Source organism: Acomys russatus, chromosome X, assembly GCF_903995435.1.
Source record: "Acomys russatus chromosome X, mAcoRus1.1, whole genome shotgun sequence".
NCBI classification, from domain to species: domain Eukaryota; kingdom Metazoa; phylum Chordata; class Mammalia; order Rodentia; family Muridae; genus Acomys; species Acomys russatus.
The window spans coordinates 31,680,743-31,708,519 of NC_067169.1; the positions used below are offsets into that span (position 1 = coordinate 31,680,743).

The 27,777-nt window shown below is 41.6% G+C and overlaps 1 protein-coding gene across 1 annotated transcript in view; it reads right to left on the reverse strand.

The window, feature by feature from the left end:
• Positions 1-20,139: 20,139 nt before the first annotated feature.
• Ctps2 (CTP synthase 2) overlaps positions 20,140-27,777 on the reverse strand; it is a 126,218-nt gene continuing 118,580 nt past the window's right edge. Inside the window, exons 18-19 of the mRNA XM_051142354.1 lie at positions 21,800-21,910; positions 20,140-20,703 (exon numbers count right to left, since the gene is read on the reverse strand). Coding sequence (XP_050998311.1) covers positions 21,841-21,910 — 70 coding nt within the window. The 3' untranslated portion in view covers positions 20,140-20,703; positions 21,800-21,840. The remainder of the gene's footprint in view (positions 20,704-21,799; positions 21,911-27,777) is intronic.

Consider the following 27,777-nt stretch of genomic DNA (forward strand, 5'->3'; position numbering starts at 1 on the left):
TTTGTGTGTGTGGATCTCTGGGCCATAGCCATTACTTGGCTAGTTTGTTTTTTACTATTATCACAAAATAGGATTTCTTAAGGTTAAATAAGCTATGGCAAAAGGGCTTAGGGAGAGTTCTGTAATTAGATTGGCTCCCTTGTGTAATAAAATCACTTCTAAATGTGTCTCTTAGAGAAGCAACATGATTCCTGTCTTAGTTATTTTTCTGTTACTGGCATAAAATACCATGACAAAAACAACTTAAGGAAGGCCTCAAAATACAGTCCATCCTGGTGGGAAAATCAAGGCAGCAGGAGCTTGAAGCAATTGGCCATATTGCACCCACAGCGAGGAAACAAGAACAATGAACGCCTGCGTTCAGCTCACTTTCTCCTTTTTATACAATCCAGGATGCCAGCCCAAGGAATGGTGCCACCCACAGTGGATTGGTCTTTCCATATAATTAACCTAATCAAGATGAGCCCTACCCCCAGTCATGCTCAGTGGCCCCTCTCTCAGGTAATTCTAAATCTCATCAAGTTGACTGTTGAGATCAACTATCACAGTGCCTTATTAGAAAAATTATGTTCTCTGCTATGTAATAAGCATGTCACCTTATTTACCCATTTCACTGCTGTCTCTGCAAATCAAATGACTGTAGCTGAAGTAAATTATCTTGATTGAGGTGCCAATTTATAGGAGGTGGACATTTGTCATATCTATGGAAGCCTACCTACAACAATCTCAATGAAGTTCTTGCCTAAAATTCAAGTCCTAAGTCATTTAATCCCTATAACAGCTTACCTGAGCAAGAATAAGAATGCATAAGGTAAAGTTAGAATAAAAGAAAGTAGGAAAATGAGGCAAAATGAAATCAAAATACCCCTCTAAGAGTTTACTTGAGTTAGCTGGGAGTGGCAGGAGGACTGCAAGTTCGATGACAGTCTGGGTTTCATAGTGTAAAGGAGAATTTTTTAAGGGAAACTGTTTGAACATCCTGTGACTAATAGACAAAAACCTTTTGGAACCTATTAACTTAGAAGACCACTAGCTTCCACCAATTCAAAAGCTAAGAATTTCATCAGATAGCATCTGCGGCCTATGGAAAGGCTTCCCCTCATCTTCTCTAACAATCTCTCTGATGATCAACTCTTTTAAGAGCACCTTGATTTATGACTTCCTGTTACTATAAAAACTTAATGAAACTACTTCCACATTGGAACATAGAATTTGGAGTAACTTAAATCTGTGTTCTCAGGCCATTGTCACTCATTTGACCCTGGAAGTGTGTGTGTGTGTGTTTGTGTGTGTGTGTGTGTGTGTGTGTGTGTGTGTGTGTGTGTGTGTGTGTGTGTGTATACAATAGTAAAAAAGAAAAGCAAAAGAATAGTAGTTACCCTGGTGGCAAGAAGAGACTTGATGCCCTATGAGCATATACAGGGGGAGGAAGTCCCCCTCAGTCACAGTCATAGGGGAGGGGAGTAAGGGGAAAATGGGAGGGAAGGAGGAATGGGAGGATACAAGGGATGGGATAACAATTGAGCTGTAATAATAAATTAAGAAAATATATTTTAAAAAAGAATAGTAGTTACTATAAGAAAAATGAGTCAGAGAAACAGACAAACTCTATGTCAATAGGCTCAGGCTGTTTTATTGAAACAGTGAGGGGCTCCAACCTTTCCTAGGGATGAGAGTTGAGCACACTTAGATGGGCTTGGAAACAGATAGATATGCCAGGAACTTACAGCTAGTGTTTTTAGTTTGACTGGAAACAGGGTGGGTTGTTGCTTCACATCCAGACATATTTCTGGAGGTGGAACAGAATGGTCAGACTGGGGCTAAGCCATTCTTTATGGCTAGCAGCTAGCGCCCACTGCAGCCTGACTCAATTCTTTATGACCTGAGGCTATTACCCAACAGATGCCAGAATAGTCAACCTGATGGATGTCATTTCCCCTGCAAGAACACTATTTAGCACCCAGAGAATTCTAAGGAGACGAAAAGAGCTTGGAATGCAACTGAGTCGTTATGCATATGCCTGGCATGTACAAGGTTCTAGGTTCAATCCCTGCCACAAAGACAAAAAGAGGAGCGCAAAGAACTTCCTCAAAAACCAGAGGCAGAGCCTGACACAGTGCTATCCACCTGTTATCTCAGCACAACGGATGTAGGAGCTGGAAGGTCAGGAGTTTAAGGCCAGACCAAAATTGAATATTTCTTAGCGTCCCAAAAAGAAACAAAAGAAACAAACCAAACCAAACTGAGGCAGTGTGTGTGTAGGGCTGGGCTATCCGGGGAGCCACTTAAAGAAACAAGAAGAATGACAGAGTACTCTGCGGAAGCCAACCACAGTCAGGCCAAGGAGACAGTCCTTATAGACCTGGCACTTTCTCAAGGCATAGCCTGGATATAATTCACAGCGCTTAGGATCTACACTAAAGCATTCAAGCAGCTCACGTGTGCTCACACATTTCTGTTACGGGCAGGAAAGCACAGAGAAGGCCATTGTGCTTGAGGGTACAGCCTTGGCTTCTGGCATATAACTGCCTTCTCTGAGGTTTAGTCTCTCTTCCAGGGTTTGCACTAATCAGAATCCAACATAATTGCAGGCTAGGGCAGTGACTTATTTCTGGGCATTCAGCAAAATAAAGGAAACAGACAAACATGAAATGAAGGCAGGGGCGCCAGGAGTTTGTTAAGCGGTTAGTTACTTTGTGGGCCAAAGTAAGGAGGCAGGCTTTTTTTTTTTTTTTTTTTCAAAAGCATCTTCTGCCTTTCCTAAGAACCCTGTTGAATTGACCTGGCAAGAGTCCCCTTTGGTAGGACCAACAAGATGCCTCGGTGGGTAAAGGTACTTGCCACCAAGCCTGATGGCCTGAGTTCAAGCCTCAGAACCCACTTGCTAGGAGAAAAGCAACTCATAAAAGTTGACCTTTGGCCACCAGACTTGTACCTTGGCTCCATTTCCCTCTCTCTCTCTCTCTCTCTCTCACGCACGCACGCGCACACATACACACACACACACACAATCAGTAAGTAAGTGTAAAAAATAAAGAGAAAAGAAGGAATCCTCTTTGGAATGGTAACTTTGGTAACTTATGCAGCCACTGTGGAAATCAGCATGGAGGTTCCTCAAAAAAAAAAAAAAAGAAAGAAAAGAAAAGAAAAACTGAAAATACCTCCCACATAGCCCAGCTAGACCACTGTTGGAAACACACTTGAAGGGATCTAAGTCATGCCACAGAAATACGTGCTCCTCCATGTTCGTTGCTACTGTATTTACACAGTAACCAAGATACGGAATCAGTCTAGACGGTCATCAGCAGAAGAAGGATAAAGGCAAATATGGTGCATATACCCAGTGGAAGTTTAGGCAACCATAAGGAAAAATGAGATTGTCAATGGTGGCAGGCAACAGAGGCACAGGTTTATGATCTAGGAGAGAGAAAGTCTCAGGTGTAGGGTTCAAGAAGAACACTGAAATAGATTGTTGAGGTAAGAAATTGCTTAGAAGGGTTACTAATGTCATGAGCAGACAGACAGGCAATAATATGGTGTTGGCTCTGATGAGAGGAATTTGGCCCATGTGGCAGAACTGGGGGTGGGGTCCCTTCTTGTAGGTCTCTGGGAGACAAGATTCCTAAGCCTTCACCCAACAAGTGGCAAGGGAGGAGGTGGGGTGAAGGCTATATGCCACCAATACTCCCTTTGATGTAAACTCTCTTCCTCAAAAGAGTTACCATGGCACCCAGAAGTCTGCTAAAGGATTAACAGAGGATGATCTCAGTGGGGGTGCCAGCTGCTCTGCCTGAGCAGAGAAGGGCAGCTGCAGGTACTGCACAGCCTGAACAGCAGCCTAAGCAGCAGCAGGCTAGCCTGAATTTGGCCAAAGAGGAGTTCTCTCAGAGGTCTGCACCAAAGAACACGGAGGATTCTTGGCTTCCCACACACACACACACTCCCCCCACACACATAGGTAGAACAGGATAGAATGTTAGTATGAAACTGAGTTGAAGCCTATTTTAAAAAGGTGACAATGAAAATTTTTTTAACTAATCTTAAATTTTATTTTGGGAGTGGGTATGTACAGGGGTGTATGTGTGACTGTAGATGTGCAGGCATCATGATGAGCACTTATTTGGGTGTGAGAGACAGCTCTCAGGAGTTGGTCATGGCCTGCTATCCAAGTTAAGACTGCCATCTTCAGAGTCTTTCAATTCTGCCGCTGTTGTGCTGCACACTTCGCAGTGGCCTGGTGGCTTTGGTGGGAAGTGGGTTCTCCTGTCCCCACCTCCCATCTCAGCCTAGGAGTATTTTGTTTGCTTTCAGATTATACTGCTAGCACGTTTACCCACTGAGCCACCTGCCCTGCCATATAATATAGAGTTCAAGTAGGAGGGGGTGTGTGGGCCGGGGTTCTGAGTAGGCACAGAGTAAGGCAAGACACACACTCAAGCATAGGTGTAGGCTTCTCAAAGGAGAGCCATGCCTTATTGTCTTTACTTATTATTGGCTTTGTGTTTGATCCTTTGGCTTTCTAAGTTATACAGCTCAGAGAGAGAGAGTAATTTACAGCAAGTTTTAAAGGTAAAAGAATTTCCTTTTGTAAACAAAGCTGTAAGGTGGATTTATGGGGGTTTTGTCCTGATTTAAGAAAGAGAGGCCAGCGCTAAAACACTGAAAGTTATAGATCATTTTGGCCTGAAGTTAACACAGTTTATTTATTGTCTTTGACATCTCAGTTTGAGGTGTCTTTAGGAAAGCATGCATGGTCTCCGCAGGCAGTTTTTGTTTTATCAGTGGTATCTGATGTTCCCTGAACCTCTTTTATGTCCCATACATTCATGTGCCTTCATTTGCTGCCTGTCTATCCTGCCTCAGAATCATGACATTTGCTGGGAAATGGAGGTGAATGTAAATTATTATGTTAAGCAAAAGAAGGCAGACTCAGAAAAATAAATACCACATGTTTTCTGCCATATTGGGACACCAGGAGTTAGGCTCCCTGATAGACAGGTAGGAAGAGAAGCATCACTAGACAGTAAAGGTGGCGAATCTCCAAGGTGGCCAGCTTCTTTTTCAACCTCCTAACTCGAGACAAAAGGCTTTGTTGGTACCACCAGTGGGCCCCTTCTGATGGACTGGCTCAACAAGTTCAAGGCTGGATCAGGACACATCACACAACAGTTTGGGGCCAACCAACTATCCTTTCTGTCTTCAAACTGACCAACCCTAAATTAGGGGTGGAAGACTCTTCAGAGACCTTAAAACCCTCAGCTGTCCAGGAGTTTTGGCTTCCTGAACCCACTCTGTTTCACAGAGGGTCTTTCTGTGTGTCTGCTATATGTGTGTGTTTCCTCACTCCACCCCACCCCCAATAAATACCTTTCTTCAACTGCTGATTCTGTCTGCAGTGCTTGAGCATTCTCTGCTGCCACCTGTTGCGCTTCAGGGCTTTCCTACTTTTTAATTCCTTAACTAGCAGAGAAAACACACTCATGACTCCTAGACTGTATCAATATTCAGAACCAAGATTCAAATATGCATATATATATATATATATATATATATATATATATATATATATATATATATAGATCCATACAGATAGATGATAGGTAGGTAGATAGATAGATAGATAGATAGATAGATAGATAGATAGATAAAGACAGAAAGAGAGCCTTTTATCCCTGATGTTTTCACACTGTAATTTCCCATCCATTGATGTATTCCCCTGCCCCTGTCCTTGGTTCTAAATACCTAGTTACTTTTGTAAGAGGCAGAATTGATTCCAGTCTCTACTGTTCTGCAAGATGGTGTGGTGGTGAGCCATATAGCTACTGTGACACACACACACACACACACACACACACACACACACACACTTGCATAGATCTTGCCTTGGTATTCTAACTCCACCCTTTTCAATTTGTCATGGGTGTACATGCATGTGGAAGCCACCTAGCATTTATGTGGGTTCTGGAAATCTGAACTCCTCTACCAAGAGAAGCTTGAAGTCAGGAATCATTGTCAATCTTCTTCACAGAGGTGGAGTCTCTCTATCAAACCAAAAGCTCAATGATATAGCTAGTCGTGATAGCCAGTTCACTCTGGGGAGCCTCTGTATCTACCTTCCCAAGCTGGAATTACAGGTAAATCACCACACCAAGCTGGTATCTACAGGGGTTCTGGGGAATCTGAACTCCAGTCCTCATGCTTATACCTAACCACTTGTACATAATCATTAAGCCATCTCCCCAGCACCCCCTCCCATCTCCCTTCTTTTCTCTTGGTCTTACTGTTCTTTAAGGATTGTCACTGAAAGCTTTCATCTCCTTAGCACTGAATGTTTCCTTTAAGCAATGTCTAAAGCCCCATGCTTTCCCAGACTTTAGTCACTAGCTAGCTACATGTAGATATGATACAGTCTAGGAGGTCTTGATTGGGTTCATTTTTCTCTGCCAGTTAAAGAATTAAAAGGCCAAAAAAAATTATCAAGCTCAAAAACCACAAACAAAAGCAGACAGAATCAGCAGTTTAACATGGCCACTAAAAACTTTGCACTGGCCTTACAAGATGGCTCAGTTGATAAAAGTACTTGTTACAGGCCAGGCATGGTGGTGCGTGCCTTTAATCCTAGTACTCAGGAGGCAGAGACAGACGGATCCCTGTGAGTTCAAGGCCATCCTGGTCTACAAACTGAGTCCAGGACAGCCAAGGCTACACAGAGAAACCCTGTCAAAACACAAGCCTAACGACCTGAGTTTGATTCCCAAAAGCCATGGTGGAAGGAGTGAACAAACTCTCAAAAGTTGTCCTTTGATCTCCATAAATGACACATGCATGAATGCCCATATATATATATAATGTAAACCAAGCTTTCTAGTAATATATATGGGCCAGGCTGGGGAGGGGGAGGGTCACATCTGTGATCCCAGCCTTTTCTGATTGCTTGATATTTTGAGACAAAGCTTGTAGATCAAGCTGGCCTTGAACTTGACATGTAGCCAAGGATGACTTTGAATTCCTCGCGCTTCTGCCTCTACTCCCAACTGTTTGGATTACATATGTGTATCACCACACCTATCTCAGGAATAAAGACTTCTTCAGTGGGGCTGGAGAGAGGCTGGGAGGTTAAAAGTACTTACTGCTCTTCTGGAGGAAGTTCAGTTCTCTGCACCCACATCTGGCAGCTCAAAACTGTAGGAACCAGGATCCAAGGGTGGTGAGAGAGAGGGAGTCAGTCATGAACTCAGGAAACAGGCTCCAGAGAACAACATCCAGGTGTAGATCTATTTTTACTGTGCAGCAGCAAGCATTTTTATACAGCCTTTGGACCAATGGGGTACCAACACAAGCTCTGGGGTAGCCAACCATCCCATTGTTCCTATGGGGAGGTGCCAGGCCTGCCAGGACTTCCATGAAGATGGATGAAGCAGCCATCACCCTGTTCTGGGCCCATTCTGAGGTTCTACTAGCTTGCTAGGATCCTCTATTTTGTGTCACACAGTAAGCCAGCACACATGAGCAGAGTGATTATGGAAGCCTCCCTCACCATCCATCAGGCCTGACCTGGGGCCTGCAGCCCCCACATACAAACACCTGTAATTCCAGTTTAAGAGGACTCAGTGTCCTCTTTTGACCCCACAGGCACCCATACGCACATACACATACACACACAAATAAGTAAATAAACAAATAAATTCTTTTTTTTTAATTTTCTCAAGTAAATATTTAAAAAAGACTTCTTCCAACTATCTTGCAGAATCTGAACTGAAACAATGGGTGATCAGATCACACCTCGACCAGGACTGCTGGAGCATGCAGACCATCTGTTCCTGCCATTCATCCCCAATCTTTATTCACTAAACCTAAAGCTCATGTCAGGACCCTGAATGCAGATTTGTGGTCACTACATACCTTTATCTTTTCCCATTGTGGTCACATTGAATGAACTTCATTTCTTTGTTCCTCACAATTATTGGGCTGTTTTATCAGTGCACTGATAGCTGAACTTAAGCCTCTTGTGGCTGCCAGAAGCCAGGCTTTTGCCCTTAAAACTCCAGTAACAACTGATTTCAGGATCCTCAAATCCAGGCAGCATTATTTGAGGTGGGGCCACTGAGTCTCAGGAGCATCCTTGGGAAGACTCTGGGATGCTAGCCATAACTAGTGTTGTTAGCACTCATAATCCAAAGACGCACCTGCTCTCCTCCCATTTACCCCTTAGGATCCAGTTAAGCGTTGTATTAACACATCCCCTAGTTGGACCAGGTCTTCTATATTCTCTTTGGCTGCATCAATTCAGAGTCAAGCCTGTGACTGGCTGGATTAAGTATTGGCCCTTCCTTTGTATGCTTTTTCCCCTCAGTGTTATTTTAGTATTCTTTTTCTAGTTAATAGAGAGAAAGAGACTCTAATCTAGGATGAAATGCTTCCTTAACCATGTAGCAATAAGAGAAAAGAAATCATCTTTGCACAATATTGCTCTAGAAGAATCCAAAAACAACCTAACAATGTGAATTCTAGGGATGAAAGGAGGGTCCTGAGTACAGAGATTTTTTGGAGTTTTCTGGAATCTTTCAGTATCATGTCATGGTTTGTTGCTTATTTGTTTGTTTAAGAAACCACTTTCACTATGTAAAGACATTTTTTTCAAGCTTAGATTCCACTTTAGACTTGTCAAAAAACTTTTCTTGGGAACACAACACCCAGTGGCACTACAATGAACAAGTATGTGATGGAGAGGTGGGAAAGAGAAGAACAGAATGGTGCATGCACTATGGAGCAATACGTAACTGAAGAAATGATCGTGGTGACAGGTTAGAGAGACAGCTAAGGTCTACATGCTGTCATTGCCCAGTAGGACCAGCAGGATGATGTACAACAGCTTATGCAGATGCACACTCAGCCACCAAACCTGCCACCTGGCCACAGGATCCTCCCCTGGCTCTGGACAGTGACAGAGGCCAAAGATGAGGAAAGGTTCACTTGCTGGATTTGACCGCCTCAAAGGACCACAGTGATCCGTGATTCCACAAGAGGCCATGTTGGTGTCTGTGGTCCATGCTGCTGCCCCCAAGCCAGGATGAAGCCTGAGAACCATGTGGATTTATGTAGTCTGTGCCACTGCCTGATGCCTTGATGATGTCTTTGGGATTTTACTGCCTTTCCCTGAGAGGGCTGTGCTGATGTAAGTAGCATGTGTAGCCACCTGAGACCATGCTGAGGCCCGTGAGTGGTCAGTGGTCCCGATATGGCCAGGAGCCTGTATTGATGTCTGCAGCTTGTGTTACCCCTGAAGCCCATGCGATTGTCTGTGGTCTAGGCTGCTGACTGAAGCCATGCGGATGTCCATGAGTGTGGGAGAGCTGGCCCCACCCCTCTCTGGCCATCACATAGCCCTCCTCAGGTGATGGTTTCTGGCCCAGATGCAGGCAGGGAAAGACTCGTCCTTATTTGGAGGCTGGCCACTAAGAATTTGACCATACTTGAGTGAGTATATGGCCTTTTTTTTTCCACTTTCTTCATATTTGGGGAGGGAGATCCAGGAGGCAGATCACACAAGGGAGGACTAGGGGGTGAATATGATCAAGAGTGCATGATATGAGATTCCCAAATAATCAACTTCATTTAAAAAAAACACCTTTTTGCATTATGCAATCAGCAATTGATGAGCTTTTCCTGCAAAGGGCCAAGTGGTAAATATTGTATGCTTTTGGTCTCAACAATCATTCATCTCTCCCTTTATAGCAAGAAAGTTGTTATAGACAAGATGGGTGTGGCTAAGTTCCAAAAAAACTACAAAACCATACCCCAAAAATGTACTACTTATCATATGTTCTTTACTTTTCCTCTCCTCTCTCCTTCTCTTCCTCATGCTCACTCTATTCTTTGCTGGAAATAGAACTCAAAGCTTCTCTATATGCTAGGCAAGTGCCTGGCCACTGAGCCATATCTCCAGCCCTACTTTTTGCCTTTTTTATTATTTGTTTTAGGGTTTTGATAATGTATCATGGACCTGTGAGATGGTTTAGAAAGAGAATATCCTAATCTGGAAAGTCTGATAACCTGAATTTGATCCTTAGAATCCACAGTAAAGGTTGACCTCCACATTTGCTGTGGCATGACTATACCTGTACTCACACATGCATCATACATTTACACATGTGACATACCTACATGCACACACACACACACACACACACACACAGACAAATAATAAAGGTTTTAAAATTAAAATAATAGGGACAGAGCATCATATAGCCCATGCTGGCCTCTCACCTGCTATGTAGCTGAGGTTGGCCTTGAACTCCAGATGCTCCTATCTCTACCTCCCAAGTTCTAGAATTACAGACATAGAGGCAAGACTTCTTTTCCACCCCACTCCTCCTTTTAAATATGTGTATGGATGTTTTGCCTACATGTATGTCTGTGAATCACATATCTGCCTGATGCCCAGAGAGGCCAGAAAAGGATATCAATTCCCTGGAACTGGAGTTACAGATGGTTGTCAGCCATTGTAAAAGTTTTGGAAATCAAACCCACATCTTCTGGAATGGCAACCAGTACTCTTAACCATTGAGCCATCTCTCTAGCCCCTATTTCTTCATTCTTAAAGAGAATAAACCAAATCTCTACTCCTGGGGTATGCTTAGGAAAGCTAGGAAAAAGAAAGTGAAGGCTAGTAGAAGGCTCAGTAGTAGAGCACCTGCCTAGCATGCTTACAGCTCTGGGCTTAGTCTCCAACACCACAAAAACAAAATCAAAAACCAAAAAATTGAAAGATAACAGGGACAGAGGCAAAAAGAAAAAAGAAAGAAAGAAAGAAAAACACAGAAAAAGAAAAAGAAACCCTTTTAGTCATTCCGGAAAACAAAGCAAAGGTATTTTAAAAGTGGGAGGAAAGCCTGTCTGTTGATAATGGCTCACACTTGTAATCCCTGCATTTGAGAAGCTGAGAGTTCAGGGCCAGTTCAGGCCAAGAGTTAAACCATGACTCAAACAAACAAACAAACAAACAAAAAGGCCAACATGGGCATAGTATCTCAAAAGGTGAAAAAAATATAAATGAATATTTAAAGCCATGAAAACAATATCGTCCTATCTTTTTTTTATAAACCAGTGGAGCCAGCCAAGGTGTACCTTCTAACTTGAAAATTAATTGAGTTTTCTTTTACCTTAGGCCTTAAAACAATATATACCTGTACAAATACGCTCAGGAATTGTGACTTCATAAACTTAGATTATCCAAATTATATATTGCTTTTGTACCATTAAATTCTATGCAAAAGCAGCCATCATGACAAATGTCCTCAACATCCTGGCCTATGTCAAGGTATCTCTAGCTCAGAGAGCCCCCTTGAGGACAATGATACAGCTTAGATAGGTCAGCTTTCTGGACAACGGCCTCGAACCTCTAAGTTCTTAGACTTTATCTTATGCTACAAAATGTTGTGCCCAACGTACTAAAGCAGTCTTCCTGGAGGAGACAAACCAACACAGAACGTCCATTTTAGAAAGGTTTTGTTCAAAGAAAAAAATAGAGAAGAGGAATAAAAAAGATAACCTAAACTGTTCAGGCTTAAAAATTAGTTCCAGCTGGGCATGGTGGCTGATATCTGCAATCCCAGCATTTAGGAGGTGACGCAGGAGGATAATATTGAGTTTGAGGCCAGCCTGGAATAGGGTGTTCAAGGACAGCCTAGAGTGAGAAACTGTGAAAAATCCAAAGATAGATAGACAGACAGATAGATAAACTTGGGAGGCAGAAGCAGGTCTTCTCTGAGTTCCAGGCCAGGCAGAGCTCCATAGTGAGATCATGACAAACAAAACAAAACAAAAACAATAAAATTCCATAATCAAATGGTATCAACTCAACTCTCTAGCTTCTTAGTGGCAATCTTCGCAGAAGAAGCATGTAATGCTGAAGATGCCATTAATATGGAAAGTGGATCCCTCACTCTGGAGAAACCAAGCTGCATGCCATCTCTGGAACTTGGAAACATCTTTTGAAGATAGAGACATGAGTCTTAAAATCAAAAGCCTGCTTGATATGGGATGCAGTGTCCCTAAGGTCCTTGGCATAGCGGCTATTTTAACCTGAAGAAATCTGAGAGACAAGTACCAGTACATACAGGGATATCTCTTGGGCCTTCCTTCTCCTTTCCTCCATCCATGAAGCAGATCAAAAAACACAGGACAGATGTTCTGACATTCCTCTGAAGCAGGTCATGAGATCCTCACATGAGAGGTAGCCTTCTTAGGTACCAATCAAGTAGAAGCTCGCTTTCTTCTCTCTCTCTCTCTCTCTCTCTCTCTCTCTCTCTCTCTCTCTCTCTCTCTCTCTCTCTCTCTCTCTCTCTCAGGATTTTTTTCCAAGATAGAGTTTCTCTGTGTAGCCATGGCTGTCCTGGACTCATTTTGTAGACCAGGCTGGCCTCAAACTCACAGAGATGCACCTGCCTCTGCCTCCCTCGTGCTGGGATCACAGCTGCAGAAAAAGACCCTTCTCCACACTTGGATGCCCTGTTCATCTCCCCACTGTACTGCCTTTTACTCCTGCACCTGATCCCCCCACCCAACACATCCAAATGGATATTTGAGATGGGAATGTCTCCTCTATTTTCCTCAAAGCTGGGTTTGAACAAATCCATTTCCTCCAAATAATTTCTGCCTCTCAGGTCACAGAGGGCTGTAGGAACCTTAAGATTCTGGTTAACACCTATACTTGAAGGCAACCATTACCAAAACACATATAGTTTACACACACACACACACATACATATACACACATATCTGTGACTTGTCATTAGACCTGATATACTCCATATTATGTTTCATCTCTTTTTTTTTCTAATGAGGGTCCCATAAAATACAAAATTCATATTAAATAAAAGGGAGTTTCCCCCTTGTGAATCTGTCTTTTGTTAGGGAACCTCAATCATGAACCTAACACATGCAAAGGAAAACTATTTTTCTCCCCTTAATGTCCAAGTCTCTCACCTCGCCAGTGCACCATCCATGGCTTGCAGAAGCTTAGTCCTCAAGGAAACACTAGTGAGTGCCAGAGCTCGCTACTGACCTAACAGAATAAGTATGCATGATGCACTTTTTAAAATCTCAACTAGAAGTAAACCAGGAAAGTTTTCCTTTAATAAAACTTTGCCAGAGCTCCTTTTGAAAAAATAAAATAAAATAAAATCTCAACTAGAAAGAAAGCTCAAATAAAAAGTTCAGCAGTAAAAGTGACCATTAAGATCGGAAATATCAGGTTTTTAAAAGAGAGGTGAGAGGTATTGGAGAGATGGCTCAGGGATTAAGAGCACTTGCTGCTCTTACAGAAGACTTGAATTCAGTTCCCAGCATCTTCATCAGGCAGCTCCAGGGGATCTGACAGTGAGTGGAGACGTTTAGGTGCCTTATGTTGTGGGGGAGGTTGGCTGACAAGAATATGCCTTAGTCTTATCTTCGTACCTTTAGACTAGAAGGGGGATAAAATAGGTTAGGTCTCATCAATTCCTAGATAGGCACTCCTTGGTGCTATGTGCAGAATCAAGCAGAAATCTGGCCAAAAGTAGTGGAGATGGATGCAAAAGGAAGACAGAGATGCCAGGTCTTCATCTTGCTTTTAGTTATGTTGTGGGCCCAAGTGAAGAGTCAAAGCAGTTTAACAAAAGCGCCTTCTAAATACTCCTTGTAGAACGTTGAAGATTTCAGAGAAGAGCAGCTGTAAACTGGATCTGTTGCCAACACAAATTACTCTTCAGCAATTAGCTTTATTAGGAGAAAGGGCCTCATGTCATCAGGTTTGCCAGCAGGTGCCTTTCCCCACTGAGCCATCCTTGGTGGCCCCTGGAGATTATTAAGCGGATTGTCAGATTTAGAAAGATAAGCATCACATCCTCCTTTACTTTTTTATTCCATCATTTATATAGATATATAATGTATACTTATATGACACAAAAGTAGAAGAGAAACTGTAAGGAAACACAGAGAGCTGGTGGGAGGGCAGAGAAAGGGAATTTAGAAACAAAAAATAACCCTGGTGTGTTGTAGAAATTTGCTATTAATATTTACTACTAATAGCAAAGAATTATTGTGATGGTTAATTATTTAACCTTCTAACATCAATAAAAGACACAAATACCTGTTAGATGTTTAATATGCATTAAACTCTGGGGCTAGGCAGAAATGAATCCCCAAGCTATCTTTATATCTCCCAGCCCCACATCCCATGTCACTTGCTTTAATTATTTCATTTCTATCTGGGCTATTTCCCATCTATAATTCACATTAATACTTGAGCATGCTTTTCATCTGGTCTTCTTCTTGTCATCACCAAAGCTCAGAGTAAACTCCTGCCAGCTGTCTCTGCTTGTTCTCTCTCTTCCTCCTCTTCCCAGGATCAATCCTCCTGTCCTCTATGCCCTTGAACCTTAGCTCCACCTACCTCTCTTCTGCCCTGCCCAGGTGTAGGCATTTATTGGCCAATCAGAGATAATTTGGGGGCAAGGTTACAAAGTATCACTTTGGTATATGTGAAGGTTTGCCCATAGAACAGTAAAAATCTTGGGGAGCAAGCAATTAATTAAATACAAACCATCGGACCATGCTGTACACTCGTGTCACACAGAACAAGCTTGAAAGCCGCTTGGCAAGACAATTCTTTTTGAAGAAAGAGTGTGCTAGAACCCACAGCAACTTAACAAACACACTTGGCCAAGATGCTTTCTGTCTTTTATCCCTAAGTTAGGTGGAAAGTGAGTCTCATCCCATTGCTAGAAGCCTGGCTTTACAATCTGATGTAACAAGCCATTTGATGCAAGCAGAAAGGGGGAGGTTCAGGAAATATATGTTCCAGTAGGGCTGTCTTTGACAGAAAACAAAAGAATTTCTAATGTAAGGGCAAAATTAATGCCATGTTCTGTATGAGAACTCGTCCTCTAGGTGACCCTTCTCCCTGCCGGCAGCCTCCAGAAACTCTACCGGAGGGATTACATACAATTAGCTCCCAATGTTCCTCTGAGATTTAAAAAAAAAAAAGAAAAAAAAATTCCCCTCCAGACACAGTCTCTACCCAAGCAGCCAAAAGGGCGACATTCCTGTGACCCACAACTTCCCTGAAGATCCAGCCTCCACCCAACCTGCCTAAAGGTTGACATTCCTGTGACCCACAACACCCACTCCCACCCCCGCTTATGGTCTTTTCCTTTTATGAAGCCATTTCCCTTGAAGCTCTGGGTCACTCTCCTATCCTGCTGTGTCTGGAAGGATTGTGACCTGAAGCTCGAGCCCATAATACAGGACCCTGTGTGTGTTGCATTGGTATGGAATCCTGGTGGTCTTTTGGGGGGGGGTCTCGCGATCTGGGCAATCTCAGTATTACATTAACAGGCAAGATTACAATTGAGATGTAATATAAATAAATTAAAATATATTTTTTTAAAAAAGAGGGTATAGGGTAGGAATATGGTCAAAATACAGTATAGACCTGTATGAAACCCAGTACTGTGTACATTGGTTGTATGTCAATAAAACAGTGACTTGTTGAGTGAATAATTTAGAATAACTTTCTAGATGTTCTTGCCTGGGCTGATTAATGTATGTCAACTTGACACAAACTAGAGCCACCTGGAAAGAGGAATTGCCTTCATCAGACTGGCCTGTGGCCATGTCTGTGAGGTATTTTCTTAATGATTAATGTAAGAGGGTGAAACCCACTGTGGATGGTGCCAACCTTGGCCAGGTAGTACTGGTTTGTATAGAACCAGCTGATCAAGCCATGAAACGCAAAGTCAGTAAGCAGCGTTGCTCCAGTAATCTCTGCTTCAGTTCCTGCCTTGGCTTCCCTGTAACCTGTAAGCCAAATACACCCTTTCCTCCCAAAGCTGCTTTGGTCAGTGTTTTATCACAGTGACAGGAAGCAAACTAAGACAATGACATTTAGTCATTCTGGTGTTTGTTCTGGTTCTTTTGTTTGTTTGGTTTGGTTTTATTTTTTTTGTTTTTTTGTTTTTTCTTTTTGCTAGATTCTAAATTCAGAAAGAGTCTACACAAACACACACACACACACACACACTCATGTGGCAACAACAGAGAAGCTGGTTGTTTCTAAAGTGTCTTTCCTTCTGGTCCTATTTACTGCTTCATTAGTCCCAGCAAAAGCACTCAGCTGTTAAGTGACTTGAGAAATCAGGATTATTAAAATTGAAAACGCACATTTAAACCAGCCTACCCCTTTGTGATGTTAAAGTGTCCCCTCTGTGAGTACATTCTCCCTCAGCTAGGCCTATTACAGCTTTTAACCTGGGCTTTTCATTCAGAGCCTCTAGTGGTCTTATTGCTATAATTTTCACAAGTGGAACACTGAAGCAATTTAATATTTTTTAACCACAAAAATTGTTTCCATTTTGCATATATTGGGTAGCTGAGATTTCTGTAACATCTTACAGAATAATGATGTGGTACCTTATAGAACTAAAAAGAAAATGCTTAAAAGGCAAAAACAAGAACCACCAAAAAAGTAAGAGGGTTACAATATTTAAATTAGTATGTAGGAGACTGGAGAGATGCCTCAGCAATTAAAAGCACTTGCTGTGATGAACCAACCTGCCTCCATCTTAGGCTTAAAAGCCATTTATAGTCAAGACAAACTAGGTTCATACCTGCTAATGATTAAACCTCTATGTCTCAAGGACTGGGCTATGCCCCACCTGTAACCTTAACTACAAATGTTTCTGCACTACGTGTTCCAGGAAACAGCAACCATGCCTTTGTTTCAAAAAGTTAATAGCTATCTTGCAAATCTACCTTTATTTCAAATGGTTTGTTATGACTACCTTGTTATGGCTACCTGTTGTTATGACTACTTTGTTATGCCCACCTTGCAACCATATCTTTGTTTCAGCAGGTTGTTAGGACTAATTTGTCACTGCTCCTGTAATCTTACCTATTTTGTCCACCAAATTTCCCATTTGGAGCCCTCGTACCCTTAAACTATAAAAACCTTGTCTTCCTCATGTCCAAGGCTGAAATCTTGAATCCTGAACTATGGGGAGGCATCCCATATACACAATTTTTTAAAACCTTGCTTTTATTAATTGCTTGCTTTAATTAATTTGGCCATGATGATTTGGGTCAGTGGTCTTTCTCATTCCATCTCTGGGATTACCAGCTCCTATTATAGAGGATCTCAATTCAGATCCCAGCATTTGTATGGTGGGTAGCAACCACCCAGGCAACTGAATGTACATGGTACACATACATATATGCAGGCATAACACTTGCATAAATAAATTAAAAATGAACAAGCCTAAACTGAAATTAAAAACATATGAAAGCTTTACTATGAACAACTAAGTTAGCTGAAATTCCCAGAGAAAGCCATACCTCCAGTGAACATTCCGCAAGGCTGAACTTCAATCACTGTGAAGAGACTGGAATGTTGCAGATCCATAGCCAAATTCTCTTGGGATATTTTAATTCCCTACATGGTCACTCATTGCCTACCTCTGTGTATGACCTAACATCCTTGTGACCATTAGGTAAATCCATTTGGAATGTACAAGCAGAGCCCTAGCTTCAACCAATCTAAAAGCTAAGAATGTCTTCAGGCCTATAGCAGAGGATTTCCCTGTTTTTCTGAAACTTGCCTACTATGTATTGAGAAAGTATCTGATTTTCTCTGTACTGTTGCTATAAAAACTTCATGAAACAGTTATTACATTAGAACATGACATTTACGGTAACTTAAATTTGTAGTCTTTGGCCATGGTCACTCATATTTGGCTCCCGAATAAATTGTTTTCTCTTCTGAGGCACAAAGGCCTCAAAGCACTCAGGCTAGGAATAGGGCAGGTAAGGGGCGGAGTACATATGTAGATTTTATATATATATATTCAAGTGTGTGTGTGTGTGTGTATGCGCGCGCGCGCACACGCATGCGTGCACCTGCCACATGGATATCAAAAGAGGGTAACTGGATCCCCTAGAGCTAGAGATACAGGCATGCTGGGACCTGAACTTAGATCATCTGGAGGAGTAGCAAGTACTCTTAACTACTCAGCCATCTCTCCAGTGCTTTAGATTCTGTTTTAGAAGTAAGGTTGTTACTTTGTTCAGTATGCTTTTTTATTTAGCCCACACCTTTAATCCTGGCATTCGGGAGGCAGAGGCAAGCGGATCTCTGAGTTTGAGGCTAGCCTGGTCTACAAAGCAAGTCCAGGACAGCCAAGGCTACACAGAAAAACCCTGTCTATATATATGGTAGCTCAGAAGTTCAGAGCACTTGTTGCTCTTCTAGAGGACCCAGATTCGATTCCAGCATGGACATGGTGGCTCATGACAATCTGTAACTCCAGTTCCAGGGGATCTGATACTCTCTTTTTATTTCAGTGGACACCAGGTACACAGGTGGTGCACATACATACATGTAGGCAAAACATTCATATACATAATTTTTAATCTAAAAGAAGGTTGTACATAAAAATATTGAATTAAAGTATTACTTATTCTTTGTCAAAAGTTTAGGATAGGATATACCACAGCAATCCTACACCTACATCCATCCTCAAAACTAAAACCATATTTGCAGCAAATATTTGCACATAATGATTCATAGTAGCACTATTCACACTAGGCCAAAGGTGGAAACTAGCCAAAGGTCCATCAACAGTGAATAAATTGTGGTAAATATATACAACAAAAGTTTATTGAGCCATAAGAAGGAATGCTACAATTTGGGTAAGCCTCGACAAGATTAAGGTCGATGAAAGAAACCAGACACAAAAGATCACATACACCATACAATTTCACTTTTATGAGCTATTAGAATAGGAAAATACACAAAAAGGAGGATTGGTGGCTGCTGAAAGGCTAATCACCTGAGAACCTCTGGACTGGGATGCTGACTGATAACATCGGTGGGCTGCTAGGAACCAGAAGTCTTCCTATAAGAAGCTCAGCATACCAATCTCCTCCACTATCTGTCCCTCTGAGACTGCAGGGGAGCTGACCTGCAGATGGATTCTTCCATGCCAAAAGTCCTCTTTTCTGCCCTATAAAGTCCCCAGCCCTTCTGTGTCATGTGCACCATTCCACTGTTCTGCTTAAAGAACAACACTGCTCCTGGAGAGATTGGTCTGCACTTTCTTTTATTTCCAAGTTGCCTTGATCAATCTGGTTCTAACAGTTGCCAGGGCATAAGAATAGAGAGAATGCCTCCCTCCTGAGTGACTGCTAACAGGAACAGGGGTTAAGTCTGAGTCACTACATAAAACTGATAGTTGTACAGTATCAAAAAATGCCACTGTACAATTCACTTTTAAAGTTATTTTTGCTATTTGTGGATGCCTTTAATTCCAATGCTCAAGAGGTAAAGGCAGACAGATCTTTGTGAATTTGAGGCCAGCCTAGTATAAAGAGCAAGTTCTAGGACAGCTAGGGCTATGTAGAAAAACCCTGTCTCAAAACAAACAAGCACATACACACAAACAAATGCTGATCTTGAGCAGAGCAGAATACTTCATACCTCTAATCCTAACATGTGGGAGGCCGAGGCCAAAGGATGGAACACAGTGACTATAGTAGGCTACACAGTACGTTCCAGGTCAGCTTGGATTATAGTGTGTGATGGTGTCTCAAAAAGAAAAAGACAGTGGTCACACACACACACACACACACACACACACACACACACACACACACACACAAGCCAAAACAACAAAAAAGACATGAAAATAAGAGGGGGACTTATTTTAGAAGGGTTTCAGTGAGAATGGGATGAGAGAGTGTAATAAAGAGTAACAATGAGCCCAGGCATGGTGGCGCACGCCTTTAATCCCAGCACTCAGGAAGCAGAGGAAGGCAGATCTCTGTGAGTTCAAGGCCAACCTGGTCTACAAAGTGAGTCCAGGACAGCCAAGGCTAAATAGAGAAACCTTGTCTCGAAAAACCCAAAAAAAAAAAAAAAAAAGGTGGTGGTAACAATGACCAAAATATACTTTATACATGTATGAAGTGGTCAAAAAAAAAGTAATTTTAATTAAAAAAAAGAAAATGATTATTGGTTTGGTTTGGTTTCACATTTTTTTAGTGTGTCTGCACACTGGGGTCAGAAGACAACCTGTGGGAGTCTATTTGCTCTATCTGCTAAGTGGGTTGAAGAGATGGAGCTCAGCCCTATGATCCTGATTTCTGAGTTTTCAGATCCTTTTACATTTTATATATAAGAGAGTAGAGTTACTGGAAACCCCAAGGCTTGTACCTGCTACATTTTCCTTTTTACTAGAAATAAACAGAATGAGAAAGTGAAGTAACTCCCTTTCTTAACTAAATCTTAACTCCCACATTACCCTATAGCTCATATCCAGGTAAGAGAATAACTCATTTTGAAACCTCAAATTGGTTATAGCACATACCTAACGCCTTCCCCGTACAATATTGGAAAGGAAAAGCTCCCCGAGTTCCCTGAACTCACTATGTTCTGAAGAAGACACACACTTTCTGCCCGAGGACTGCTACTGAATACGGTTTATTAAGTATAGAAATTTATGAATACTACAGGCTGCCTCTGAAGGGAAAAGAAAAGGATCCCTTTGGTTCTGTTTCATGAAGTAAACATTTTCACATTCCCTTTGAATCTTCATAGCCCATGCCTAGGGAACAGTGTGATGGTTTCTTCAGATAATTCTTTCATCTTAAGTATAATTACTTCAGAGGCTTTAAAAAAAAAGAGTAAGCATTAGTTACATCAAAAAGTGAATAACACACACCTTCAAAATCATCCCTGTTAATCTTTACAGCATTTTAGTTTGTTCCTGAAGGTTGTCATGTATGAGGTCACCTCACTTATGACACACAGTACTTTCCTCAGATAAAAGAGAAAAATATAGAGAGCTCATAATAGAGTGATACAATTCCTTGTAGTTCTTTTTGGTTGTCACTGTTTTTGCAGTTCTGGGAATTGAACTTGGGTCTCAGACAAGCCAGCCAAGCATTCTATACTGAGCAACAGCCCCAGGTGAACAGAGAAGTGAACTCTAGACAGTTCGCCCAAAAGCTGCTGTTCCATCTAAATACTAACACATCCAACTCAAGGCCTGCCATAACCTCTAGCATCATCCCAAGTGGCATCTGTCTCCAAGTATAAACTTAATAACACTCTCCATAATGCTGTCCTCTCTTAGAATATAAAATATAGCAACAGAGGAAATAAGCTGCCTTTGAAGACCAATTCTATCTCTAGCCTCTTCTTGCAAGTAGGTTTGGGAGTTTGTTTTTGGTTTTGGGGTGTGTGTGTGTGTGTGTGTGTGTGTGTGTGTGTGTGTGTGTGTGTGTAAGATAGAATCTAATGTAGCTCAGACCGAGCTTAAAAGTCACTGAATCCCTGAGGATGACTTTGAACTGCACTGCCTGAGTGTTGTCATTAGAGACATGTAACATATACACAATCATCAAGTAGATTTTATAAATAAAGTTGTATTGGCACAAACCCATGTCCACTCATTTCTATATTGCCTATGGCTGCTTTCTCACAGGCCTGTAAGCATAAAATACTATCTGGCCTTACAATTGTTTTTCTGGTCAGCTTCTAACATAGACTATTACAATTCTAAGCAGTAACTTACAGGTACTACTATGCTCATTCTCCGCCTCACATGTATTCCCTTTCTCCCAAATACCGTCTCTTGACAGGATCAAGGCTAAGTCTGGGCTGAGAAGGGCCCTGTAAACCAAGTCCTGTAATGCTCCCATCTCTACCAAGATGCCAGCTTCCTGTAAGACAAAGAAATGATCTTCTAAAACTCCTTCTTACCCTCTCAGGTAGCCACTGTTATCCTGAGGCATGAAGGAGCTTCAGTTGATTTCCAGTTCAGAAAGCTTTGCCTCTGTAAAGCTGTCATCGCTGACATCACTGAAACCATCGCTAGATTAACAAAGAAAAGTCACTCAGCAAGATGGTAAAAAGAAAAAATGCCACAAGTAATTATTCAAGTTTTAGCTCCAAACCTGTTCCATAATTAAGATTCATGTAGAGGAAATACTAAAGAATATTCAATGATCTCTTTGTTGTCCAACCACATGCAATGTCCTTCTTTGCTCCAAGAAGCTGATCGCTTGCCTTCATCATAAGTTGTAAGTTAGTCAGAAAATGTAGGAATGTGTTTCGTAGGTTGAAATGGAGACTATGAAGACTGGGTCGGCTGTTGACTTCCACAAGGCCCTGACTTGCTCTGCTGCCTGTCTGTGGCTTGCTTTTTACTAGAGGAGTTCTATTAACAAACTGATTTTATATGAAAGCCTGAAGCCAGGGATGATGGATCACACTTGTATTCCCAGCACTTATGAAGGCTGGCTGAGGCAGGAGGATTGCCAAAGAGTTCTAGGCCAGCCTAGGTTATTGTGAAACCATGTCTCAACAACCACAACAAAAAGTCACACCCTCTGCAGGAAAACGAATACAATTGGAGATGATCATATAAAGTGAATTAACCAGTCTCAGAAAGACAAATGTTGTATGTTTTATCTTATTGGTGGCTCCTGTTATTTTATAGGAAATTAATAAAATCATGCATGTATATAGATGACATGAAAGCAGTAAAACTGCCTAGGGGGAAGATGATGGCTAATGGGAGGGAAGGGCAAGAGAACGGTGGGTGAGAACATAAAGGAGAATACTCTCAGGATTCGAGATATATACTTATAGAAAACCCTTTTTAAATGTTTAATTTTAATTATTTTGCAAAGAAAGAGGGCTGCCAAGATGGCTCGGTGGTTTAAAGCACTTGCCATAGAGCCTTGAGACCTGAGTTCAATTCCCAGATAACTGACTCCCAAAAGTTGTCCTTTGAGCTCCACTCTCAGCATTGTGGCAGATGTGTATTCAAATACCACACACACACACACACAGAGAGAGACAGAGAGAGAGAGAGAGAGAGAGAGAGAGAGAGAGAGAGAGAGAGAGAGAGAGAGAGAGAGAGAGAGAGAGAGAATTTTTGGAAATAGAAAAAAGTGAGACAAGTGGAAACAAGGTCACTCTGGATACACCTTGAAGGAGCTATTGGAACTTCAGCCCCTCTTCTCCCTCCTGCCTCCAAGCCAGCATAATGTAAACATTTTTTTTCTTTGTAATGTACTCCCCACCATGGTGTTCTGCCTCACTGTAGAACCATTGCTTTATGGAGCCAGAAGACCATAGCCAGAATCATTAAAATTTCATTTTAAGGAAAAAGAAAGTATAGTTGATGGATCCCTTTATTTCATGGCAATCTAGACTTGGGACTAACTCTCACTCTACCTGAGGCTGAGCACCACATCACCCTGTTCCTACTGAAGTCAACTTGTTCCCAAGCTCATAAGCCATTAGTTCAATGCTGGATTTTTCTTTTCTCTTTTTAAAAAACATTTTTATTTTTTACATAGACATTAATATTATTACACATATATAGAATAAACTACCTATAGCAAGAAGAACCATGACACGATCAGGAATTATATAAATGTTAAATTCTTAGTGTTTTGGCTATTTTTTATTATTTTTTAATTCTATGAGACTCTCAGACAATAATTTTTAATAAACATTCATCTTTCCTTCCATATCTACTCCACCTCCCTACCCACTATCCATCCTATGTAGTCTCCACCACCGCCTTCAGCCTTCTAATTCAGTTTGTGTTAGCTTGCTACTCTTGGTTGTGGGGCTTGCCCTGGAGTGTAGTACATGTCCCAGCATCACACCATCCAGGATAACTGAGTCTTCCTCTCCCAGCACTCAAATGTCCCTTAGATAAAGGTGAGATAAGGTATATACTATGCTCCTGGCAGTAGATGCCAATTAACACAGATACCCCCAACTTGTCAACAAAAGACTGTAGAGCACGGAGCCCTAAATGGGACTTCCCTACAGCCATCTCTCAGGAATCTTAGCAGAAGAGGAAGCAGAAAAATTCCAAGAGCCAGAGGTAGTGGATAACTTTAAAGAAACTATTTTGTGGATACAACAGGACAGGTGCACATACAAATGGATTAAGAAAGACAGAATGCTAGATTTTTTTCATCCCTCTGATGACAACCTTTTTCTTTCACAATGAGAGGGTTTAGGACACAGTACTGTAAAATACGGCATTTTGGTATAGTGAAAGTTTTAAAGTGAAGGAATCTGAGGTAGTGTGACAGGGTACGACAGTACAGAGGTTTCTCCATCTTGTATTCTTTTTGTTTGTTTGTTTTGTTTTGTTTTGTTTTCCAAGACAGGGTTTCTCTGTGTAGCCCTGGCTGGCTGTCCTGGACTCAGTTTGTAGACCAGGCTGGCCTCAAACTCACAGCGATCTGCCTGCCCCTGCCTCTGCTGTGATCAAAGGTATATGGCACCACGCCTGCCTCTCCATCTTGTATTCTTGATGAGACCATTTTAGGTTTGACTAGAATTTTATCTCCTTGATAGAAAGTCTCATAAAAAATTACCTAATTCTATTCTAGGAACCCAAGGCCAAAATGTATCTTGGGTTCTATTAAACAACTACCTATTTGTGCAAACCTCTCCCTCCGTTACTGCTTATTTTACTTTTGGTTAAACTGCTTGCTAGTGCAAAACTTCCCTCTACAACTGCCCAGCAAGATAGGCTCCTGGCTCTAACATCTCTGGGCCACACTTGTCCCTGAATACCTGAGAGTAGTCCCAGCAGCTGGAATAAAGACAATTGGATATAAACTGTATCTGAGTGACCTTCTCTGGTGGGCTCCCCGTAACAGCAGCATACACAGGAGTGTCTCTTGGGCTTTCAACTGCCCTTCTACCCTAAAGCTGACCTTCCCCTCAAGCAGATCATGAGACCCTAAAGTGAAAGGTGCCTCTCTAAACAGGAAAGGCATCTCTGAAGACACAGAAGCAGCTGAACAAGCCAGCTTTGCTGAGTTCTCCTTGTTGATTTTCATGACAACTTATCCTCTTTGTCCACTTATATTTCTCCATGCTCTCCCACTGTTTATCAGATATATCAGAGCTGGGTGGTGGTGGCACACACCTTCAATCCCAGCACTTGGGAGGCAGAGGCAGGCGGATTGCTGTGAGTCTGAGGCCAGCCTGGTCTACAAGGAGAGTTCCAGGGCAGCCAGGGCCACACAGAGAAACCCTGTCTCGAAAAAAACAAAAACAAAACAACAACAAAAAAACCCAGATATATTAGAAATATCTATTTGTTATATATGTGTGTAATATATAACAAATATTTTATATACATATTATATGTATAGTTATATGTGTATGTGCACACTTTTGCTTTATATGTATATAATTATATACATAAACATAATATTTTGTAACAGAAAACACTAAAGGGGTCAGCGAGATAACGCAGCAGGTAAAAGTATTTGCTGTGTAAGCCTGAGGACCTGAGTTCAACCTTCAGAAGCCACATAAAAAGTGAAAAGCAACAAACAACTCCATAAAGTTGTCCTATCATCCCCCACCCCTCCCCAACACAGACACATACAGGATGGGGAGACCCAAGAGTGATCCTGGCCAGAGCCCATCCTCCTGGCCAGTATTTAATTAAAGCTTGCTTCCAATTTGGCTTTAAATTCTGGTAGTGCTCTTATTCTTAGTCAGTGGGATTAACAAAAGAAAGAATGAACTAAGGTTTCTCTGGCTCTTCATTTCCTGATAAAGATTCTTGTGTTGTATAAAAATATATTAAATAGATGTGTACGTTGGGGAAGGGTGTTTAGATTGGTGCTGGGAATAAAATGTAGGGCCTTGCCTATGCCTATCGTTGAACTATTTCCCTACTTACTTAAAAACAAAGTCTCTTGTACTCTTGTAACCCACACTCACCTTGAACTCCCTCTATCTCTATCTCCCAAGTGGTGGGATTTCAGGCATGAATCACTATTGTCTTCCCAAGCCTCTTTTTACTTTCTTTTCAGAAAGAGTTTCACTAAATTGCGCAGATTGGGCTTGAACTTTCTTTTTTTTCTTTTTTTTTTTTTTTTCCCTGTCTCCACCCTCTCAAAGCCACTGGGATGGTATGCCACTAGACTTGGCTCCATCAGTGCCTTTCTATTATTAATCTGTCTTTTCTAATAGAGGCCTCAACCAGAAGCCTAACCTGAGTAAAAAGTGGAGACTGCTTCCCCAGCCCTCATCAGCAACAGAAAAGGACTAAAGAATGGTAAATATAACTGTAAACTCTGCTGCCCAAGCCAAAAGCTTTCCTGGGGTTGTTTAGCTGTTGGTGGGGTTTCTTTTCTGCATTTAAGAACCACAGCTCCTCCCAATAGGCAGGAGCTGCACTTAACCTCAGCACTTATCTCAGCAGTCCTCTTTGTGGAGGAACTGGTCATTTTTCCACAGAGCTAGAAGTTGGTACTAATTAGGCAGAAGACAAGCATGTTGCCTCCAGACCCAGGCAACACCTAGCAGTACACACACACATGGTAAACTGACCTTGAAACCCTAACCACTTTGGATTTACAATCAGAATCACCAATGTTGATCTGATCTCACATTCGTCATCGGTCTGGAGGTTTGAAAAAACAACCTGTATAACATATCATTTCAACGTTAAGAAATATATGGGATGTTCGCGTTACCTTCAGTCACACATAGCTTTTTCAAAAAGGACAGATTCATCCATCTTTTCTATGAGTTAGCTCTGCAATTGAAGTTTTTTTTTTTTTAGATGTTCAACATTTTATTCATCAGAGAGTTGCAAATCAAAACCATAATGAACTATCATTTTATGCCCATTAGGATGGTTACAATAATACTTTTTTTTCTCACATTATCTTTTTTTTTTAATTAATCAATAGGACCTAATAATGACTTTCTCACATACTCTGGTGCCTCACATTATTTGACCATGTCCCCTGAAGGGGGAGACCTGGTGGCACTCAGAGGAAGGATAGCAGGTTGCCAAGAAGAGACTTGATACCCTATGAGCATATACAGGGGGAGGTAATCCCCCTCAGGAACAGTCATAGGGGAGGGGAATAATGGGAAAATGGGGGGGAGGGAGGAATGGGAGGATACAAGGGATGGGATAAACATTGAGATGTAACAAGAATAAATTAATAAAAAAAAATAATTATAGGCCTGCAATTGAAGTTTTGCTCTGAGCCATGGGCTGTTTGGGTTTCTCCTTGCCTTATTCAGTTTAAGTCAGCATGGCCATAAACTTCACTATAATTCGACTGACCTCTAGCAATTACATTAACAACTCTTCCATGCCTGACCCATCCCTAACTTTGGCCAAGCATTTGCTGACCCAGTAGCAATAAAAGTCTGAACTCGTTAAAAGGTGAAATTTCACTTATATTCTTTCAAACGGAAGAGGGAAACTACTAGAGAAGGTCTGCAGAGACAGGATAGAAAACAATTCTACTCTATACGTACCAAGTAATTATCAATAAAAAAGATATACCAAACCATCAAAGTTTCTGTTTTGCTTATTCATGCTCCTGCTTGACTTTTCTGACAAATAGCAGAGGTACAGAGGCAGTGAAGAACCAGCCTGTTTCCATCTTAGGCTCAAAAGCCACCTTATAGTAAAGACAAACTAGGTTCATTCTTGTTTATAATTAAACCTCTGTTTCTCAAGAATTGGGCTATGCCCCACCTGTAGCCTTAACTACAAATGGTTACTGTACTGTCTGTACTGCCTGTTCCAGGAAATGACAACTGCGCCTTTGTTTCAAAAAGATGTTTACAGCCATCTTGCAACCCTACCTTTGTTTCAAAAGGTTATATGACCACCTATATACCTTGTTATGACTACCTTGTTACTAGTACCTTGC